Source organism: Ursus arctos, unplaced genomic scaffold (assembly GCF_023065955.2).
Source record: "Ursus arctos isolate Adak ecotype North America unplaced genomic scaffold, UrsArc2.0 scaffold_33, whole genome shotgun sequence".
NCBI lineage: Eukaryota > Metazoa > Chordata > Mammalia > Carnivora > Ursidae > Ursus > Ursus arctos.
Genome location: NW_026623019.1, coordinates 5,736,175 through 5,757,516, shown reverse-complemented (window position 1 = coordinate 5,757,516; position 21,342 = coordinate 5,736,175). Strand labels below are relative to the sequence as shown.

Genomic DNA, 21,342 nt, shown 5'->3' with positions numbered 1-21,342 from the left:
TTTCCTAAGGTCCTGGGTCTTAGGGCTTATGTCCCTAGTCGTGGTGCTTTAATAAAAATAGTTTTATTTTTGCATTTATTGAATAAGGTTTTCTTCCTAGCTTTAGAAATATACAGATAGGATATTTATGAGTTTAAAAAATAAACAAGATCCAAATTAAAATATTCTTTTATTCTCAATTTTTAAAATGTGGATCTAAGTACCTCTGAAAAGATTAGTAACTTCCCACTTGAGTTTGTTTTTAACCTTTGAAAAACCAATGTAGACTCTGAAGGTAGCTGTAATTTTTACTTGGTAAATGCATTTTTTTTCCTTATGCAAGTGTTTTGTGTTTTTAATATTTAGTCTGGTAATTAGTAATCTTCAAAACGCATTGCCAACTTAGAGCCGTATTTATCTTTTAAATTGTCAGTAGCTTTGTACATATAATTACATGGAAGATGTACCCTTATATGATTAAATAATTTAAATTGCAAGTTTTGTTAAAAGGAAAAAAAGTTAGTGTTTATGACAGTTCAATTTTTTACATGTATCTTTGTCACATCCTCTTTGGATCAAGTGGTCCAGTCTATTTTCTTTATCTTCTTGGGCTTCAACCCAAGTTGGACTCCAAAGTCCATTTTCTTTCCCACCTACTTTACTTTTACTACACTGCAGAGAGGTAGAGGGTGTGAACTGAATATGTAGTTGCGTACACTGACATGAAACTCGTTCTCATCCATTGTTTCTTCCCGATATTCTTTTTTTTTTTTTTTTTTTTTCCAGAATCCAGATTATCTTCAGTATTCTGTCAGTACAGCTCTTTGCAGTTTAAACTCAGTGGTACATAAAGAAGATGATGAATCCAAAATGATGGACACTGTATGATTTGGTTAAGACTGCTGAGGCCAAGTGCTATTTTGTTACAAGAAAGGAAGAACTTGGCTATTTTCTTGACACTTTTATGGGTGCTGCACTTTATTTTTGTTCGGTTTTGATGGGAGGGGAGAAAAGAGTACTGAAACGTTTTGTAAAATTTTTTTTATGTGCTGCTAGGTTTTTTGATTTTTTTTTTGGAAGAGAGGAGTGGTACCGTATGTTGCAGGAAGTCAAACTGGACTCTTTTTTTTTTTTTTTTTTTTGGCTACTAAATTTGCCTTTAATCTTATTGTTCTCAGTTTTGGAATCAAAGTATGAAAATCTGCACAAATGCAATGTTTACAAGAACTGGTTGATTCTAGGAGGCATCTGCTACAGTCTCTTTTTATGTGGATATGTACATGTCCTACTCTACAAAAATAATTAAACATAAAAATGTACTTGTATCCTACTGCACATTTCGCTGTCAGGTCTGGTGTTGCATCATAGTAAAAGCAATAAATCAGTAGTTGGTAATCTACTTTACTAAATAAGCTGGGTGGTAAAAATTAAAACAAAGTCTTTCCCTCTAAAATAATATTACATTTGTATTTTCGACACCATCAGTTAAATCCTTGACTATAATATCATTTTTATATAGATACTGACTTTATGCCCTATGTATTCTCAAAACTATATTACTTAGAAGTTAATTTTACCCTGTTGACTTTTTAATATTAAGGGTTATAGTAATATAAAAAGTGATAAAGCTAATATAGTTTTTTTTTTTTTTTTTAAATAAGATCAAGTTCGAGCTCACTCTTAATTTCTTTACTTGACATAGTCTGGGATCTCTCAGGGAGCAAGTTTTAAAAGAAAACTAATGGCCTGTAAGAACAAACAGGAAGAATATTCTGATTTTTTAAATCATGGTGATTTGTTTCGTTCTGATGTAGCCCAAGGGCTTTTTTAAAAGGCAGGAGAAATCTTGAAGACCTAACTGCCTCGAGCTGCCAACTCCTTACTTCTAAGAATTTGGTGATCCTTGTCAGTAATGATGGCTTTCACTACATTTGTCGTTTCTGTCCTTAGGTCAGTTACCATAGAATGCTTCTGAGCTTTACTACTTTCTGTAGAATTCATTTCAGATGTGCCAGGGTATTTGAGTATTCATTTGGAATTAGATGACAGTGCTAATTATGCTATCCTTATTATTGAGGATTCATCTTCTGACTTAGGGGAACATGGGCTTTGGTGTGTATTGGGTCTAGTCTTTGGCTCAGTCTCATTGAGAATAGCAGCACACATTTGGAAGACGGCTGACTGGGATTGGGACTGCATGTCTCAATTTGAGAAACCAAATGAGGCTAAGGGACCCATACGGTGATCAGACCTGTGACCGTGGCCTCATTTGCACCTTGTGTTAACTGAGGTGATAAGGCACGTGATACCCATAGAAATGGACTGGATTTATTGAATCATACTTCTGTAACATCACAATCTTCCTGGTTTTCAGAATAAAACTTTTTGTGCTTTTGATAAAAATATATACTCTATAATAAAATGTTTGACTAATTTATATGGTAGTATTCATCAGCCTGTAATTTTTTTTTTAAACTAATAACCTAGTTATAGAAGGTTTGTTTTGTTTCCCTGTTCTGGAGTAAGCTCTTGTTTTTCCCTTCCTGAAATAGAGATTGGACACAGGAGTGAAATCCCTGATTTCACGGAAATATTACTTGAGCCATTACTTTACATTCCTCAACTTCACCTTTCCCCAGGATTTGCCTGGAAGCACCCAAATTGTTTTGAATCTCCTTTGCCTTCTTTAAGTTAGAGGTATTAATGACCAAGTACTGGGAGGAAAGAAATGACCAACAAACTGGGTAAACTACTCCTGAAGGGTTTTTTGGTTGTGTTCTCTGAAACAGGAATTATTGAAGAGCTATTTAAGATGTGGCTATATATATTTTTTTTACTTTCAAAGGGAAGCGTTCTCTGTTTTGTAAATATGTGCGATTGAGTTTACTCTGGGAGCCCGACTAATGCCATGATTTGCACTTAGAGACTTTGACATATTTAACAGTACTTTAGTTCTAAGAACAGTAAATTGACACCCTTTTTATTTTTATTTTGCTTTAGTACTAAGAACTACCCCTTTTAAGAAAAAAGTCCTCTTTTCTGTTTCTTAACAAATACCAAGCAAAGGGATAACTCATATTTCAGATTGAATTTTGCTGGGCTGTCCAGACAGATGAAATGTCCCAACAAATGAAGGAAATGTCTTTGGCATCAAAGTATCCATCAAAGATTCTTATTTGATAAAATTAGTCTTCTAATAAAAGATTTTTTTTAAAAAATTAAGTAGCTACCACTTCATTTATTACCTGTTAACTTAATGTTATCTTATCCATGGTAGTGGAGATAATACTGATTAAAAACCCGTCTGTAGGAGATAGATGAGTAACATTCTTACCCAGTTACACTGTTAGTGGGCTCTTTTGCGTAAGCTCATAATGTCCTATAACTTCTCTCTAGGAAAATTGGGTGTTCTTTTAGATTAACATTCCTGTTCCCCTTTTAAGAGTGAATTAACATGCTGACCAAAGAACGTGAGTCTGGTTTAGTAAGTGGGTTTACTTACAGGATGAAAAAATTTATTGTGGATTTAGGCAGAGTGATCCTGAAGTTAAGCATGGGGCATTTTCAGAGAAAAATAAGAAGATGTCAATATACTGTTCTCAAGATCAGTCATGTGTTTTAGTACTTAAATTAGTGTGGGACAGAGATGTATTTGTCAGGTTTAAGGTCATGCTGTTCACTTCAGTTTTGTCACTATATCATACGCATTTTAAAAATTCCTAAAATCCTTTGCATCCATTTCCCGTCTGTAATAGATATTGTATACCATTTCACAGGTCTCTGAGAAGTGGACTCATGGAATAAGTATTTGCCTGCTTACTACGTAAGGTGATGGGGGGGGGGTTACGAAAATGAATAAACGTTGATTATGAGTTGCTTAGCATCTAATAATGAAGTCAGACCATTCTCATTAGCCTTAAAGTTTTCTCTTTTCTAAGTATGAAAATGATTTAAAAAAAAAATTCTTGCATCTTTCACTTGGTTTCTTAAAACAGCATGATTCTCTTCAAACACTTAAGAGTCCTTTGATAAAATATGAAACATCACCAAATTGATTTACTTTGGTAAAATCCTTCCAAAGTGCAATTTGGCATAAATTTAACTTTACTCAGTGATCATATATATATATATATATGGAAAAACCGTGATCATTATTGAGTTTAAAACACAAACACACAACAGAGTGGGGAATGCACTCTACAAAGCATATTGGTTTTTACTGTGTTTTAAAAATTTTAAACTAATAACTTCCAAAATCAAAATCTTGAGTTGCAAAACTAAGAAAGCTATGTCTTTTGTCAATGAGAAGACACAACTTGTATGTTTTAAACATGTTTTAAAATACAAACTTATTCTTCCTGTTGGTTGCAAGCATTATGGCAATTTAACCTTTGGTCTGTAATTACCATGATTTGTTTTTAACATAGGTAAGTTTTGTCATAAACTGTGGAGTGTCCAAGATATTTTGCTGGAATGCCATTGTAAATACCTGGGGGAAAAGTAGCTGTGGGCTGGGGTTTAGAAATTTGAGCAAGTGTGTCATCTATTTCAAATGGAATTGAGAAAATTTGTGGATGGTACTGTCAATTTGCATTTCCCACAGCACATCCTGCTTATGTAAAGTGTACCAAAATAACTGGTATTCTGGAACATAGGGTAATGGGTTGAGGAACTGTTCTCCTTAGCCTTTAAGGATGGTGGCTCCTCCTAGCCGTGGCACTCGGCTGTAGACATATTCACATGTGGCACATACATCATAGTGACGGCCATTGAGCATTGTGTTCTTTAGCAGGACGTGCTCCTCGGCAATGAGAGCCTTCATCAGAATGGTCTGACACCAACTCATGCAGCATAAAACAAGTTCTCTCTATTTGCTTTAGTAAGTGCAGGCGTTCCCCAAAGCAATGATGTGTGTACAAAACTTTGGGTGAAGTGTTTTGGGAGTAGGGAGGGAATAAGTCTTCATTTTCAAAGCCATGTTCTTCCATCCCTCTTCTTGATTTCCAAATCTATGTGTGATAAGAAGGCCAGTATGCCTGCAATCCTGTAGTAGGAGATCGAGCTTCAAATGAAACCAGCCCGTGTACTGTTGTGAGACAGTTATCAGAGAGCAGTCACCAATTCAGCAGCCAGTGAGACATCAGGGCAGCAGAGCAGAGGGTGGGATGGAGTGGGCCCTGTGGAATACCGGAGACCAAGTAACACCCACAGTTCTCAAATTTAATTTTATTGTAGTACGCCTGGTAACCCAGTGATAATTCATAAGCTTAGTAGTTCACAACAGTTTTAGAAAGCGCGTCACATTAACATTCAAATAAGGCATTACAGAAAGTTGTAAAGAATTAAATGTGTCCTATAATCCTTGGTCCATTCTGAAAGATCAACATTAAATTTTTAAAACACATTAAACATTAAATTTTTAAAAAACAAAAGCTTTCCCCCACAAAATACTTAAAGAACCACTTGCTGGCATTTGTATTTTAAGTGCCCGGGATAACATGGGCCAGACGTTCAAAGGCAGTTATCAACAGCTTATACGAGGACTTGTTGCACTGGATTTAGCACCAAGTAAAGGAAGAGTAAATATGCCAGTGAAGATGTAGTCGGGTTTCTTCTCCGCCTCTCCTCACCCCACTCTTCCTACCAGGCCACAGGCCAGAAGCGTGTATCCTTGTTGCCCCACTAAGAAAGCACATCATCTTCCCTTTTAAATGGCTACTCAGCGTACACACACAGACAGACGTCTCTCCCTGCCGGATGGTGGGGTGGCGGGGAAGGAGAGCAGGTGTCCACTGCTTTGATTAGGAATAAAGAACTCCTTCAGCAAACTCAATTACTTTACTGGTCCTTTTTAACCTTTCACGTAAATCCTTTTAACTACTAATTTGATTAGTTTGCTAATTTTGATTGTTTACTAATTAGGATTGTTTATGTGTGTCAAGGGAATTCTCCCCAGGCATACCTGATCTGTTTCTACGTCCTGAGGACCAAGTATGCTTACTTTACTTAGGGACATGGGTTTTCTTTTCTTTTTGTACTTTGTTACTCGTCACAGGAGACCATACATAGATCAAAAACAGAAACTGGCAAGTGGATCCTAAAGCACACGATTCTTAACCTGAGTTTTTTCCTATATGCTGATTTACTAACAGTTTTATAGCAGACTGAAAATTCTGAGTAAACTGAAGGTTTAACACCACAATAAGTACAGTATATATGACGAAGCTTATTAGTTTCTTAGTGTAAAGGCAGCAGTGAATTTCATCCTGAAACTAATCTGCATATCTAGTTGCTTGTTTTCTAGAACTTGATAGACACAGTGTCTCACAAAACCACGTACCACAGTGCTAACAATGCCAGTTTTTTGGGATCAGTCTACACACATTTCTCTAATGAGATACTTTACCAAGAGACATGGAATATTTTTTAGCTTTTCCAGAAAAACAAAATTTTTATCAACCAGTTTTCTGAACAAAAATTACATTACTACCAATTGCTCTTTTAATTATGCTTTAGAACATTTTTCAAAAGTTAAGACATACGATGTTTTTTAATGGCACACCCATAGAAGATACCTGGGTAAAACACACTAAATGAAAAGATGAGTCTTAGTATCGGGCTCATTTGACACAGCCTGTTTCCAGAATAAAACTGTCAGAGAATTCATACATGCCAGTCTCAGAACAAGGAGCTTCTAAATGCACAGGCGAGGAGTCTCTGCTCCTCTTACTGGTGAGATGCACTTTTCCTCATGGAGTAACTGATGCTTTCCCGCTTATCTGTGGAACTTTTGTTTGTAGGAAATCATAGACATGGGGCCAGATCTTGTCGGTTTCTGTTCCGGAGAAGGTTTCCAACACCCCCTTTCTCCTAAAAATGACACAAAAGAACACAGGTCTGACTCTTCCTGATGAGCTTTTTCAAAGTGATTTTTTTTTTTCCAGGAGAAACTTTATTCATATCTTGGGTCATATTAAAATACTTCCAAAATCAAACAGAATATTAGTCAAATGTTTAACTAGACAGACTAGGCAAAGTGTCAGAAACAAAACAAAAAATCTGAAGGCGTTACTGCTAACAAAGCCATCCCCCTAAGTAGCATCATATCATCTACTTGTCATAAACCTATAATTTTCTATTGTAATTTAAACACTAGATTCAAAAGAAACAAAAATAGGATTTGGGTTTTGTTGTTTTATAATTTGAGTAATGTGCTAGCAAATTGTTTAGCAAAATAAATCCTCCTAACTGATAAGGACCATGACACATTTAGAGGAAGAAGAAAGACCCCAGAGCCATATAGACACCACTGGACACTGCAGAGTTGCCCTGAGATCTATTTTGTTTTCAATGCATATCAAAGTTTTAAAAAATGACAGCTTCTTGTGATTACACCCTCTCGATTTGCTCAAATGCTTTGTCGGTCTGGCTGAGACACCACTTGTTTAAGAGCAGCCTGTGACTGACTGATGGGCCACATCTTCTGTATCACCTCCAGACCCCTTTTGTTCAGTTGTAGTGTCATCCGATGACATGAAGCAAAGATCTTTCCCCCTATTTGGAATAGAATCTCAAATGGACTCTCCCCCAATCTGGGTGTGCCATTCCAGACATTCGCAGGGTTCACTATCTCCTCCATGCCATTTGAAAGGTTCAAAACCCTTTTGGCTCCTTCCGCGATTTTCAGAATCTCGCATTTAGACCATATGTTTCTTAGACTTGACCACACAACACGTTTGGATCCAACAGTAAATCCTTCTCTGGTTGAGCTGAGACATGATCTTATAAAGCATTATGGTGCTTCCTTCCAGTCTGGATTCTTCTTCAGAGAACAAGTCAATGATGAAATGGCATCTCTGTTTCTATACTCTCTAAATTCTTTATATATATTCATTTCAATCTGCACGTTGGGATCACGATTCCTACCGTGTAGATGCAACGGTAACCTATGCTGGTCCTCGAAACATTCCACGCAACGGCTTTCTTGTGTCTTCAGCACTCAAAGTGGTTCTTCACAAAAGATGATGATGTGAGGGGCGGCTGGCTGGCTCAGTGGGTGGCACATACGACTCCTGATCTCAGGGTCCTGAGTTCAAACTCCACGTGGGGGGTAGGGGAGAAGAGTTTTTAAAAAAATGATGTGGATTTTGGGGTCTCAGTAAGTACAGTCTGTGATCAGGAGAGAAAGGCATTGGTTTGGCATTGGTAAACCTAGATTTTAGTTTCACTTGTGTCCTGTGGCTTACGGAAATGGTCAGTTGAAAAACAGGAGCACTTACTTAGCACAAGCTCAGTGTTTTAAATATAATAGCTCACGTAATCCTTTCTAAAGCTCAGATTCTTTATTTTACTGATAAAACTGCATGTTAGAAAGTAAAGTAACAGCCCAGATTTCCAAACATAGGGCCTGTCAGACAACCTTGGCTTTGTCTACTTACCCACTTGCAAACTACTTCCTAATACTTGATGATGCTTCCTGCTTTTTGCCTTGGTTTATTTTTTCCTCTTTCGAATTTTGGGGGAAATGATAATAAAAACTGTTTTTGTGTTTCTCCATTTTCCCCAAGCAGATTGTATGGGTTGCTGCCACACCAGCAGCCAATGTCTCTTCACCCCTGGGGGTAAGACGGTGAGCAGGATCAGAATCCCAGGGTTGCTTTTCAAAACACACACTCCCTCCAGAAATTCTGGCATTCCTCCTCTTGCTTGTCTTCCTCCTCCAACTCACACACAGTGTCTTAAAGTCTGCCTAAGAGCAACTGAGGAACTCTGGTTTCTTTCTAAAAACAGACATCAGTCCTCCCCCTGCAACCTTTCACTTGACTTCCAGAGGCTTCCCTGAGGACAAAAGTATTCCTCTATGACCTTATAAAATTTGCCAGAGTTAAGACTAACTTTAAGTAACTGCCACTGTTGGGGCGCCTGGGTGGCTCAGTCAGTTAAGCGTCTGACTCTTGGTTTTGGCTCAGGTCATGATCTCAGGGTCCTGGGATCGAGCCCTGCATTGGGCTCCCTGTTCAGTGGGGAGTCTGTTTGTCGCTCTCCCTCTGCCCCTCCCTCCCTCTGCTTATGTTCTCTCTCTCTCTCAAATAAATAAAATCTTAAAAAAAAAAACAAAAAAACGACTAGGGTAGACTAGGGTATCTCCTAAGATAGGGACCCAGATCATACGCTTCCTCTCTGGAGCCTTCCCAACTCCCCTCCCCACATTTGGACAGAAGTAACCCCTACTTCCACTGCATGAAGTGGTAACCTCTATGAACAGCCTTGCAGTGTTCTTATCAGCCCAGCAACAATGTGTTCTCCCTTCTGGTTACTTTTGAGTGATTAACAAAACCGTGTTTGGGAAACAACACCTTCGCCAAACTCAGTCCATGAGATTTGGGTGGAACTCTCCCTACTCCCCAGCTTCCAGGATGGACATGATCAGAGGAAATTGGTGTGAACTTCAGGACTCTTTCTGGCAAAGAGGCCCTCTTTTCTGCTCAGTAGCTGAACTGGTAAGAAACAAGCTGGGATGCTGCAGGGGTCACATGAGGACGGCCCACCTGAGACTGAGGCCAGTGTGAAATAGTGGAGCTGAGCGTGCACAAGGCCTGGGGATGCTGTCTGAACACCTGGACCCAGGATCTACCTTTGGACTTCGTAGGTAAAATAAATTCCCCTTTGCTGAAGTTAGTGTGAATGAGGTTCCCGATTGACAGAAGCACATATCCCATTGTGACAGAAGCACATATCCCATTGTATGGAACTGCGATTTACCCAGCTCTCTGCCTCCCCCACATAGAGCAGGTGCAATTTATTGGGGCCTGGCCTTGACCTGTGTGGACCAGTGTCAGCAGGGTAAATAAAAACAGCAACTACCACCAAGTGATTTATTGGTGCCAGGGCTGCGGTAAGTCTTTATGTGGATTCTCTCAATTCCCTTTACAGCCCTATCCAGTAGGTGCTATTTAATACCGCTCTGACTTGACACATGACGAATCTGAGGCACAAAGGTTGAATGAAGACTGTGCCCAGGGCCACACACACAGCTGGTCACCTGCAGAGCCAAGCTCATTATATAAACCACAAAGTTATAGTAACAGCGACTGGAGAAAGTGAACTGCCAGCTCTCTTGTAATTTCACCTGCCGGAAAGTACTACTCTAGAACAGTTTGGAGACTGGCTTCAGAGGTCACCGCACGTGGTCCCCATTACACCAGCAGCAGCAGCCAACGATGATCCAGCGTCCACTACGTGTCAGACACAGTTCTAGGAGTCACTCCTAGTAACGTGCTCTTTCGACCCTCCGTTCTTACCATTTAAACAAGAGGTTAAGACCAAGTTAATCAACAATGAGCTGGAGACTGAACTCAGGCAGTCAGGATCCAGAATGTGCTCCAACCACAGCACTGGGCTGTCTTGACACTGAATCACTGTTCAGTTAGTGACTGTTAGGGAGGGAATTGGGATGCAATCACTTTTCCGGGAGCAGAGGGAAAGACTGGGTAAGCACACTGCACTCTTTCTTAGCCTGAGTCAAATATTTATTCAGCATAGTTCCCTTATTTGTTGTGGGATATGAATTCCCTAACGAGCAGACAAAATTGTGTTCGAACATAAGCTTTTAAAGACTATTAGCCAAATAAATGATCTGAGGATAGGTTGCCATTTGAGGCTTCTAGGCATTCTCTAATGGCACGGGTAGCGGGCATTATCTGACTTGCCTCCCCAGCATCCACAGCAGCCCTCCCTCTACTTGACAGCAGAGTTGGGGGGACTCCCCACTCCAGGGGGCAACCAACCAGCCTATTCCCTTCCAACCAGGAGCTGGTTCCAGAATGGGCAGTAATCTAGGCCTAAAACAGTGCAAGGCATTCCCTGACCACGGTGGCTGGTTCAAGCTGGTGCCACCTTCGTGACGCGTGGGGCTCTTGTTCACCTGGAGGAAAGCTGACCCCTCAGCTCTCCATGAAAGAGGACGCCCTGCCTGTTCCTGGCAACTGTGTGCAACTATGCAGGGGTCTAAGGACACAGCAAATGCAAAGCTGAAAGAATGGCAGAACTCTGATCAAACCTAGTGGTGACTGAAGCCCACCCTGCCTTCTGGAATTCTCTCTTACATAAGCTAATACATTTCCTTTACTGTTTAAACCAATCTGAATCGGATCTTCTGGTATTTTCACATTTCAGCTGTGAAGCATAGATAACCGAAAACTGACTTAGTAGCTTCATCATGTAAGACAAGTTCTGAAAAGTGACAAACTCACTGGTAATATTCCAGGACCGGCTGTGTTTGGACTTCATAAGCCTTCAGTCTCTTGACCACTGTCTCTGGCTTATCATCATCACGCTGAATGAGAGGCTCCCCAGTCAGGTCGTCAATGCCCTAAACAGGAGTTACAAGAGGCTGGGGTCAAACGTCTCATCTTTGAAGCATATTTGTATAAGCAGTTCAGTGATTTTTAGACATCTCTATGTAAGCACCAAGCACAAAAGTGTGCTTTTAAGTAAACAAACAAATCCAGAGACAGATCATTGCTGCGCAGAGCCCTGAGACCCCAGGGTCATCTCCAGTATCAGTCCTTAGAGTTAAAAGGTTTCCTAAGCAGCCTCTCAGTAATTTCACATACATACAACATGACTCAGCAACAGCCTCAGAAGCCCAACTGTAACCCCCAAATAAGCCACAGCAGTCACTAACCCTTCTTACCCCAACTCCTAACACACTCCCTGGCACAGAGTAGGAAATCGGTAAATGCTTCTGAATGAGTAACAAACACCCATTGTTCCCACGGATTCCTTTACCAACAAGCTGAGTGCACTGGATGCGTCCACCACACCACGTGACCTGAGAACATTCCCTCAGAAGCAGGCGTCATAACCCTTAATGTCTGTGAGGGCAAGAGGAGTCAGAGACCGTCTGTGCCACCACAACAACTCACCACAGCTTTGGGAGGGTTGAATTCGATGTTGTAGACTCGGCCGCTGGCTGGATGAATCCAGCGAGCAGTGAGACGCTGCTTAATGACCTCAAAGGGCACGTTCAGATTAATCACTGTGTCTATCTGATAAGCTCTATCCAGGGCTTCTGCCTGTGGAAGTGTCCTTGGAAAACCTTTACAAAGAAAAGAAAAAAAAAGAATAAAGGAAGGTTGGGAGGGGGAAGAAGGAAGAGAATTAATTGTTGAACAATCAAGAAAAGCAGTACTACCTGGCAGGCTGATCACAGCTGTAGGGCGGCTGTGATGGTGATTCATTTTATGCATCAACTTGACTGGACCCATGGGGGTGCCTGGATACTGGTCAAACATTATCTGGGGTGTGTCTGTGAGACTGTTTTTGGAGGAGAGTATCATTTAATTCAGGAGACTGAGTGAACCAGGTTGTTCTCCCTGATGTGGGTGGGCCTCACCTAATCCACGGAAGACCTGGATAGACCAGAAGGCCTGACCCCCAATAAGGGGGACCTCCTCCTGCCTGACCACCCTTGAGCCGAGACACCAGCTTTTTCTGCCTCTGACTCAAATGGAAGCCAGCTCCTCCTGGGTCTCAGGCCTACTGGCCTTCAGACTGGAGGCTGACCACCTATGGGTTCTCCTGGGTCTTTACCCTGAAGATCTCGGGACCCGTCAGCCTCCAACATCCTGTGAGCCAATTCCTTAAAATAAATGCCTCTCTCCCTCTTCAAAAACTAAAAATCAACCTGTCCTCAAGAATCTCGCCCCCACCTCTCGCTGGAAAAAGTTTATAGCTGATTGCAAATTACTTTCCACCCTTCCTTCTCTGTCCTCATAAAATACTCTGAAAGGAGGGCACAAGGACTAGTCATCTGAAGGGAGCGTAGAAATCGTGCAGTACACTTCTGTCTTTCCCTTCAGATGAAGAAGCAGGCCCAGAGAAGATGACTGGCCTGAGGCCTCAGGGAGGTGAATGGCAGCACTCAGGCCCCCCCACCCCCACCCACCAGATGTGTGTCTGTAGCCACGAAATGCTCATTCTCTGCACACGCTCATCATTCTGGACAGCTGAAATGCTCCTAACACCACTTACCATCCAATAGCCAGCTATGTTGGGTGAGGTTTTTCAGCTCATGAAGGGCCAGCCGAGTCATGACATCATCTGGGATGAGCTTCCCTTGGTCAATGAAAGTCTTGGCTAACACACCAATTTCTACAGCAGAGGAGGGAGGGAAAAACCTATCAGCGAGCGTATTTGTTTTGTCCCATTCCAGGCCCCTAGGAAACCACTAGCCTAGAGATGACCTCCGGATAGCACCGTCATAAGAAAATGTGCATTGTCAACTATTGTGATAAAAACAGAAGTTGCAAAATAATCTATACCTATTTCAAATTCGCTGTTACATAAAAATATATAAATGCAAATGTATAGACAGAAAAAATACTAGAAAGCTACTGACACTATGTTAATAGCAGTCATCTCTATGTGATTTTTAATATATCTGCACTGTTCTGTATTTTGTAAATTTTCTATCCGAAAAAATATACAGAATACTAGAAATTATTTTCTTTTTAAATAAGAACCTGACATAGTCATTACTTATAAGAGGCTCAGTGTAAGTGCTTGCTATGATGTTACTGTAGCTGCTTCTTATCTAAAATAGACGCTGCTGTCACAATTCGGTTTTTGCCCAGATTAGCACGGTGTTCGTGTTATATTTTACTAAACGCCCTGGCGAAGAATTCATGGACAATTGAAAAGTATTACCCACAATTTGATGTTCTTCTTACACAACAATATTTTGATTTGCTCATCATTTGTCACCAAACTATTTATACTGTATACATTAGGAATTGTAATACCATTGTAATCTTTGCGTATATAGGTTTCTTGTTTTGTTTTTTTAAGTAAGCTCCACACCCAGTGTGGGGCTTAAACTCACGACCCCAAGGTCAAGAGTTGCATGCTCTACAGACTGAGCCAGCCAGGTGCTCCTGCGTATATACAGTTTTGTGTTCTTTTTTCACTTAGCATTATTTTGTGAATATTTTTCAGTGATTTTATATAGTTATTTTTGGTTAACTGTTTAACACCCCATCAATATATACCCAAGTTTGATATATAAAACATTATTGCAGCAGGACTGTTGGACATTTAAATTATCTGAATTGGTCTTGGTTTTGCCCTACCACTGCTACTTTTAAGGATATTAATACCCTTGCTTTTCTTCTTTTTTCTGTTTTTTTTTTTAATTATTTCTGATGGATAACTTCCTAAGAGTCAGATTAAAAGGTCAAAGTATATGACTGTTTCCATAATTCTTATTTTTTTTTTTAAGATTTTATTTATTTATTTGAGAGAGAGAGAGACAGCCAGCGAGAGAGGGAACACAAGCAGGGAGTGTGGGGGAGGAAGAAGCAGGCTTCCCAGCGGAGAAGGGAGCCCGATGTGGGGCTCCATCCCAGAATGCCAGGATCACGCCCTGAGCTGAAGGCAGTCGCTTAACGACTGAGCCACCCAGGCGCCCCTGTTTCCATAATTCTTGGTATAAACTGCCACACTGACTTCAGAACAGATTCTAAATTGTCATTTGCATGAAACTTTAGGTTTTCACTAAGCACATTAACTGCACGGAATTGACAGGTGTACGGGCAGGGGTTACAAACTGTGTCTGGAAGAGGGCCTGGTTCCCTGGGAGGGCACTCAGGAAACTTTTAATAAAATGACCTGCTGTGAAGGTGCACAGACTTAGTATGTGTGCACCTCTCTGTCGCTCTGACCAGCTCTGACCACCGCTCTGGGGAAGCAGAGGTCAGCCTCATCACCCGTGTTTGGGGGGAAAAATGTAAAAACTTGCATTGCTTCAAGGCTGAGTCCCTAAAACAGGGATTGGCCCCTTTGCTCACCTCTCACTCTTCAGACCAAGCCCTCTTGTAAGCCCTCAACTAATGACACCAAATGGAATGGGAGGATGGAACTCATTTTAAAAGTTCTTAATTTCATCAGTATAAAAATAGCATTAAGAAAAGATCATCTGATCTTGCCACTTCTGCTCAGCATTGTATCAGAGATTCTAGCCAGGGCACGTAGTCCAGAAAAAGAAATTAAAGGCATCCAGAAAGGAAAAAGTAAAACTATCTCTATTTGCAGATGAGGTGATCTTCTGTATAGAAAATCCTAAAGAGTCCACTAAAAAAACTATTAGAACTAATGAGTTCAGCAAAGTTGCACGATTTAAGATCAATATACAAAAAATTTAGCCTTGAACAGTCTGAAAAATAAAATTAAGAAAACAATTCCATTCACAATTACATCAAAAATAAAAAACTTAGCAATACATTTTTTTAAAAAGTGTAAAATGGACTGTCTGAAAACTACAACATTGTTAAAAGAAATTAAAGACCTAACTAAAATGGAGAAACATCTCATATTCATGGATTAGAAAAGTTAATATTAAGATGGAAATAGTCTCCAAAAATGACTAACAGATTTAATGGAATCCTATCAAAATCCCAGCTGGTGTCTTTGCAGAAACTGAGAAACTGATCCTAAAAATTATATGGAAATGCAAGGGACCCAGGACAGCTAAAATAATCTTGAAAAAGAACAAAGTTGGCGGACACACAGTTTGGATTTCAAAACAGCAATCAAGACTGTGCAATACTGGCATAACAATAGACATATGGATTAATGAAACAGAACTGAGACTCCAGAAATAACCCCTTACATTTACCATCAATTGGTTTTCAAGGAGGATACCAAGGCAATTCAGTGTGGGAAAGAATAGTCTTTTCAACAAATGCTGCTGGGACAACTGAATATCCAGACACAAGGGAATAAAGTGGGACCCCTACCTCATACCAAATATAAAAATTAATATCAATCACAGACCTAAAGGTAAGAGCTAAAACTACAAAACTCTTAAAAGAAAACATAGGCATAAATCCTCTTGACTATTCATCAGGCAATGATTTCTTAGACGTGAAGCCAAAAGCACAATCAACAAAAGAAAACACAGATGAACTGGATTCATTAAAATTAAAAACCTTTATGCTTCAAAGAACACCACAAAAATGAAAAGATAATCCACTGAATGGAAGAAAATTTTTATAAATTCTATATCTGATTAGGAACTTGTATTTATTTATTTATTTATTTATTTATTTATTATTTTTTAAGATTTTTATTTATTTATTTGACGGAGAGAGAGACAGCCAGTGAGAGAGGGAACACAGGCAGGGGGAGTGGGAGAGGAAGAAGCAGGCTCCCAGAGGAGGAGCCTGATGTGGGGCTGGATCCCAGGACTCCAGGATCACGCCCTGAGCCGAAGGCAGACGCTTAACCTTCTGAGCCACCCAGGTGCCCAAAAAGAGTTACCATCTTACCTAGCAGTTGCATGCCAAGGTATACACACACACACACACACACACACACACACACACACACCAAGAGAAATTAAAACAGACATCTACACAAAAACTTATACACGAGGAGTGTTCATAGCAACATGATACACAATAGCCAAAAAGTGGAAACTCAACTGTCCACCAAGTGATGAATGGATAAATAAAATGTGATATATCTATACAAAATTATATCATTCAGCCATAAAAAGAACTGAAGTACTGATATATGTTACAAAGTGGAAGAACTGGAAAACAAGTCCACCAACTCATGAATGGGTAAATAAAATTTGCTGCATCCATCTGATGAAATACCACTCAGCGGTACCATGGATGGAGAAACAACACAGGCTACAACATGGGTGAACCTTGAAAACATCACGCTAAGTGAAAGAGGCCAGACACAAAGACCACATAGTGTATGAGTCCATCCATATGAAATGCTCAGAATAGGCAAATCGAGAGAGGCAGAAAGTAGATTAGGGTTGCTGGGCGCTCAGATTGGGTGGGGGGAAGGGAGCAGGAGTGATTGCTGATGGGTATGAAGTGTCTTTGGGGAGGTAATGAAAATGTTCTAAAACAGACCATAGTAATGGTTGCACAGCTCTGTGCATATATGAAAGTCTATTAATTGTAAACTTTAAATGGGTAAAATATATGGTATATGAATTGGATCTCAATAAAGCTATTAAAAATGAGGCAATCCCTATAAAAAGCATGATTATGAAAGGAACAGAACATATTACCGTTTGCTGTCATTTATGTAAGAGAAAAACAAACAGGAAAGAACAGGTGACATTTGGTTGTATATACATGAAATAGCTCTAGAAGGATCATTTCACTAAATGCCCTTTTAAATTTTTTGGAATTCCCAACCATGTAAATAATTGCCTCTTATAAATTAGGGTTTTGGGGTTTTTTGCCATTACAAAAATAATTTGCCCTACTGTCAAAATCATTCTAATTAGGTGTACCTATGCTACGCAGGTGTATAAAATAAAAGTTTTTGTTAGAGAATCTTGGGAGCTGACAGAGACTTTGAAGATTATCTACTGAGTTCAACTTCCCCAACATACACATGAGCACAAAGGACATTCAAAAGCATCAGCCATCTAGCGCAGGGTTCCCTCTTTGAGAAGCGCTAAGCTGCAAGGCAGTTTCTCAAACTTTGGGCAATCCCGTCGTGACCTCACAATTTCTGCCACGTAATTTTCTTCTATGGGACCCAGCTTTTCAAATTAACGGATTATCATGTTCATAAAAAAAAAGATTTGGTGTGTTTGTTGTTTTTCAAATATCCTTTGAAATAAATAGATTAAAAAATTGTGTCCACCTAAAATGATCTCCTGACCATCAACACTGCATCAGGGAAAGAAAGTGTTTAGCGCTCGAGGAGGCCTGGGTGTTCACCCTTGTCTCCCAGTAACTGCTGTTGATGATTGAGCGAGTTCTTCAACCTCTCCTGAACTCACGTGCTTATCTTTAAACCAGAGGGCTGGTCTAATGTCTAAGGGTCAGGCTCCAGCCTCTTGACTCCGGGGTCAGTGCTGGCCACCATGTGTGCTCCTGTCAACAGGTAGCCTCGTGTGTCCAGTGTCCTTGTCACATCTTCTGGGTTGATTTTAAACTTTAGCTATAAAATGCAGCTCTAGGTTATAAAATAGAGCATCCTCATGAAATAGTGGTTTGAGAGTAAACTGGTACCTTCCTTCTGCAGCACTATTTGACAGGACCACATTTATAGAAATTCCACACTAAGGATTTCATATTGGAAGGAAATAAGCAGAGGTGCTGCCAAGTGTTCATGAACAAAGAGGGTCATAACAGTATTTACTAGAGCAAAGGATGGTTAACAACATAAATGTCCAAAGATAGGAAAAGGTTAAAATTAAATATCATTTTTGGGGCACCTGGGTGACTCAGTCAGTTAAGCGCCTGCCTTCGGCTCAGGTCATGATCCTGGGGTCCTAGGACTGAGTCCCTCAGAAAGGAGCCTGCTTATCCCTCTCCCTCTGCCTGCCCCTCCCCCTGCTTGCGCATGTATGCGTGCTCCCTCTAATAAATAAATAAAATCGTCCAAAACAACTGAAATTAAATATCATTTTTAAGACTGCTTTATCGTGTGTGGACATGCTCACAATAAGTGAGAAAAAAAGGTATATGAGCAATCATTTAGAATGCAACAATTTTGCAAACACATACAAATGCAACAGGAAAAAAGCATTTAAGGCACGAAAGGGTTAATTATAATTGTTTCCGGGTGGTGGAATTATGAGGATTTTAATTATCTTTTTTATATTCTCATGACATGTTTTTTCTTCCTTTATAATAAATATACCTTAATTTTAGTATCAAAAAACATGAAACTTTTTTAATAAAAGACTACATCGCTTTTTTGGCTCTCATCCTATGGGAAATATCCAATCCCACCAAAAAAATAAATAAAATATAAATTTAAAAAAATAAAAACCAAGAAGAGAAAAATGTTTGAAGAGAAAAATATTTATTGAGAATATATTCTTAGTCCTGAGATACAGAACATCTGTAATAACAATCTCTTGACATCTCCCTAAACTCCGTTTTCTGTTTGCCTTGTTAAAGAACTGCCATTTTTTAAGACCTTTTAAAGAAGGAGCAGGCGCCCGAGGCGAGCTGGACTTCTTTGCAAGGGATGATCCCCTCCCCTCCCTCCCTGTAGCCTCCCTTTCTCCACAGGGAGCCAGAAAAGGAACAGTGGGCCTGTCCGGGGATGTTAAGGATAAACAGAGCATTGTTTCTTAATTTTGAAAAAAGTTTACTACTTTGGCTTTCAATTTAATTTTTAAAAATGCTTTATGTTTTCACAAATCAGTGGAACCTTACCTCGCTGCAGAAAGTGTTCCTTAACCACACAGTTATACCTCACTGCTCAGTTATTTTTCTGAGAATCCCTTAGGCATTCTTTATGCCTTCCCACTTTGGATAACCTTACCCCCACCAGGTGCCCGGCTGGAGGCTGTTTATTGTTACCTAACTACTTAAGTATGTTGCATCAAGAACATTTAGCAAGCAGGCCAAACAATTTAACCTTTTGAAGAAGTGTTAACTGACCACAAAACACTGCATACACTCTATGTTTCTTAAGCGATCAATGTTAGAAGAGAGAAAAATAGTCATTTGCCAGACTAAGTGCTGAACCAAAGAACTCCAAGAGACAAACTAAAGCGTTGAGGTGGCTCTTTTTTTCAGTTACATTTTGAAAGACAAAAACCCCACCTAGAAATGATCTAGATTCAGCAGATACCTATACAAGCATGAACAGAAATGGATTTTTATGTTCTGACGTGGAAAAATATTCTAGATATAAAGTGAAAATACGCTGATGCAGAATACGTACACAGTATGATTGCACACTGCATAAAATAAGGGCTAGATATGTGTGTGGCTGTACACAAATACACATTTCTAAAAGGAAACACAAGGTCCTGTTCCCCTGCGAAGAATTGGACTCAGGAACAGAGAGAGGGCTTTACTTTTCATTTCATGTACTTCTGTCCTTTTTCCAATTATTTTTTTACCTTGTGCAGGCATTAATTCTATAATTTTTTAAAAGGAGGTTCAAAATGAGTTCTGTTTTGGAAAATAAAGGTCAACACTTTTGAGGGAAAAAAACCTCATCTTACTGTTGACTTTTAAAAACAGCTTTCTTGGGGCCCTGGCTGGCTCAGTCCGCACAGCGTGAGACTCTCGATCTCGGATATCCGGGTTGTGAGTTCAAGCCCCACGTTGGGCATAGAAATTACTTTAAAAAAATATTTTAAAATCTTTTTTAGAAAAATAAAACAAACAAACAAACAAATAAATAAATAAATAAAAACAGCTTTCTTAAGAGATAATTTGCTTAACATAAAATCCATCCGTTGTAAAGTATAGAGTTTGTTGACTGGATTTGGTGCTGAATTTTAAGAATTTATTTGGCATGAGAAACAAAACAATCTTTCAGATAACTATGCACAAGAATAGCTTTCCTGTCTAAGAAATCTCTGGAGTATCAAAGATCTAAGCCAATTTTGTGACTGCAACGAGCACAAATAATAGCCGGCCTTCAGATTATGGGAGAAAGTTTGGATCCAGAAAATTCCAGAGTTTAACTAAAAAAAAAAAAAAAAAGGAAGAGCAAACCCTTCAGGTCAAACTTCAGTTCTCCAGGTGAAAGGGCACGTGGAGAACAGGCCACAGTTCCTAAGGGAGCAGCAGCGACTGGACCTGGACATTCCTCTCAAACAAAGCCAAGCAGTTTACTTAAAACTCTGAAGTTCGAACTTGGCCTAACTCTCTAGTCTTTTCCCCCAATAACCCGCCCAAAGCTGCCCAAAGCTGAAGCTTTCGGGGCGCAATTGCTCAGCTGCCTAAGGTCTCTCCCCTGGGCGGCGGGAGGGGGATGCCGCGTCCGCATCCCTGGACCTGCATCCGGGAACCCGCATCCCCGGACTGGCATCCCGGTGCCCCACCTTCCCCGGACCCGCATCCCCGCCCGCAAATCCCGGCCCGGGCGACGGCTTACCGCCACCCCTCCCGCCTGGGCTCCCACCTGTGCCCCGAAGCATGTTGTCTCGGAGCAGGTCCCCGCTGGAGAGGTGCTTCAGCGCGAAGTGTTTGGTGATGCGCGACGACACGGTGCCCTTGCCGGAGCCCGGCGCCCCCATGATCACCGCGCGCAGTAGCTGCGCGGACGCCCCCATGGCCGGAGGGAGCGGCCCGGGCCGCGGGCGCTGGGGACTCCGGCCTGGCTGCGCGCTCCCCCGGCTGCTAGGTGCGGGGCTGGCCGGCAGGCTGCGCCGCGCGCACAAGGCGGGCGCGGCGCCCAGGCGCTCCCGGAAGTGAGGCGACGGCCACCGCGGCCGCCCCGCCCGCCCCCGGCCGCTCCGGCGCCAGCCCCGCGGCGACCCGGCGCCCCCTCCTCGCGTCCCGCCCCTCCCCGCCCGCTCCCGCCCGCTCCCGCCCGGCTCCGGCAAGCCGCGCCCCTAGCCAGGGCGTC

General features: G+C 40.9%; 2 protein-coding genes across 3 annotated transcripts in view; one reads left to right on the top strand and one right to left on the bottom strand.

Moving 5' to 3' along the window:
• Positions 1-5,807, top strand: part of CDC37L1 (cell division cycle 37 like 1, HSP90 cochaperone) — a 28,039-nt gene extending 22,232 nt beyond the window's left edge. Inside the window, exon 7 of one of the 2 annotated variants that reach the window (XM_026519256.4) lies at positions 3,756-5,807. In XM_026519256.4, the coding sequence (XP_026375041.1) occupies positions 3,756-3,806 (51 nt within the window). In that variant the 3' untranslated portion in view covers positions 3,807-5,807. Of the gene's footprint in view, positions 1-765; positions 2,417-3,755 lie in introns of those variants that run through there. The other variant, XM_026519255.4, reaches the window with a different exon arrangement.
• On the bottom strand, positions 5,191-21,165 carry AK3 (adenylate kinase 3). The gene is made up of 5 exons (XM_026519254.4): positions 20,896-21,165; positions 13,015-13,134; positions 11,907-12,079; positions 11,232-11,350; positions 5,191-6,849 (listed from the first exon to the last, which is right to left on the bottom strand). The coding sequence occupies exons 1-5, from the start codon at positions 21,044-21,046 to the stop codon at positions 6,729-6,731; spliced, it is 684 nt and encodes a 227-aa protein (XP_026375039.2). The 5' UTR covers positions 21,047-21,165; the 3' UTR covers positions 5,191-6,728.
• Between the last annotated feature and the right edge of the window lie 177 nt (positions 21,166-21,342).

Excerpts from the sequence above, each read along its gene's own strand:
- AK3 (XM_026519254.4), bottom strand. The coding sequence starts at position 21,046 with ATGGGGGCGTCCGCGCAGCTACTGCGCGCGGTGATCATGGGGGCGCCG. Across the intron at positions 12,080-13,014 it reads ACATAGCTGGCTATTGGATG|GTTTTCCAAGGACACTTCCA; the intron begins GTAAGTGGTGTT and ends TTCTTTGTAAAG. Across the intron at positions 6,850-11,231 it reads CCGGTCCTGGAATATTACCA|GAGAAAGGGGGTGTTGGAAA; the intron begins GTGAGTTTGTCA and ends TGTCATTTTTAG.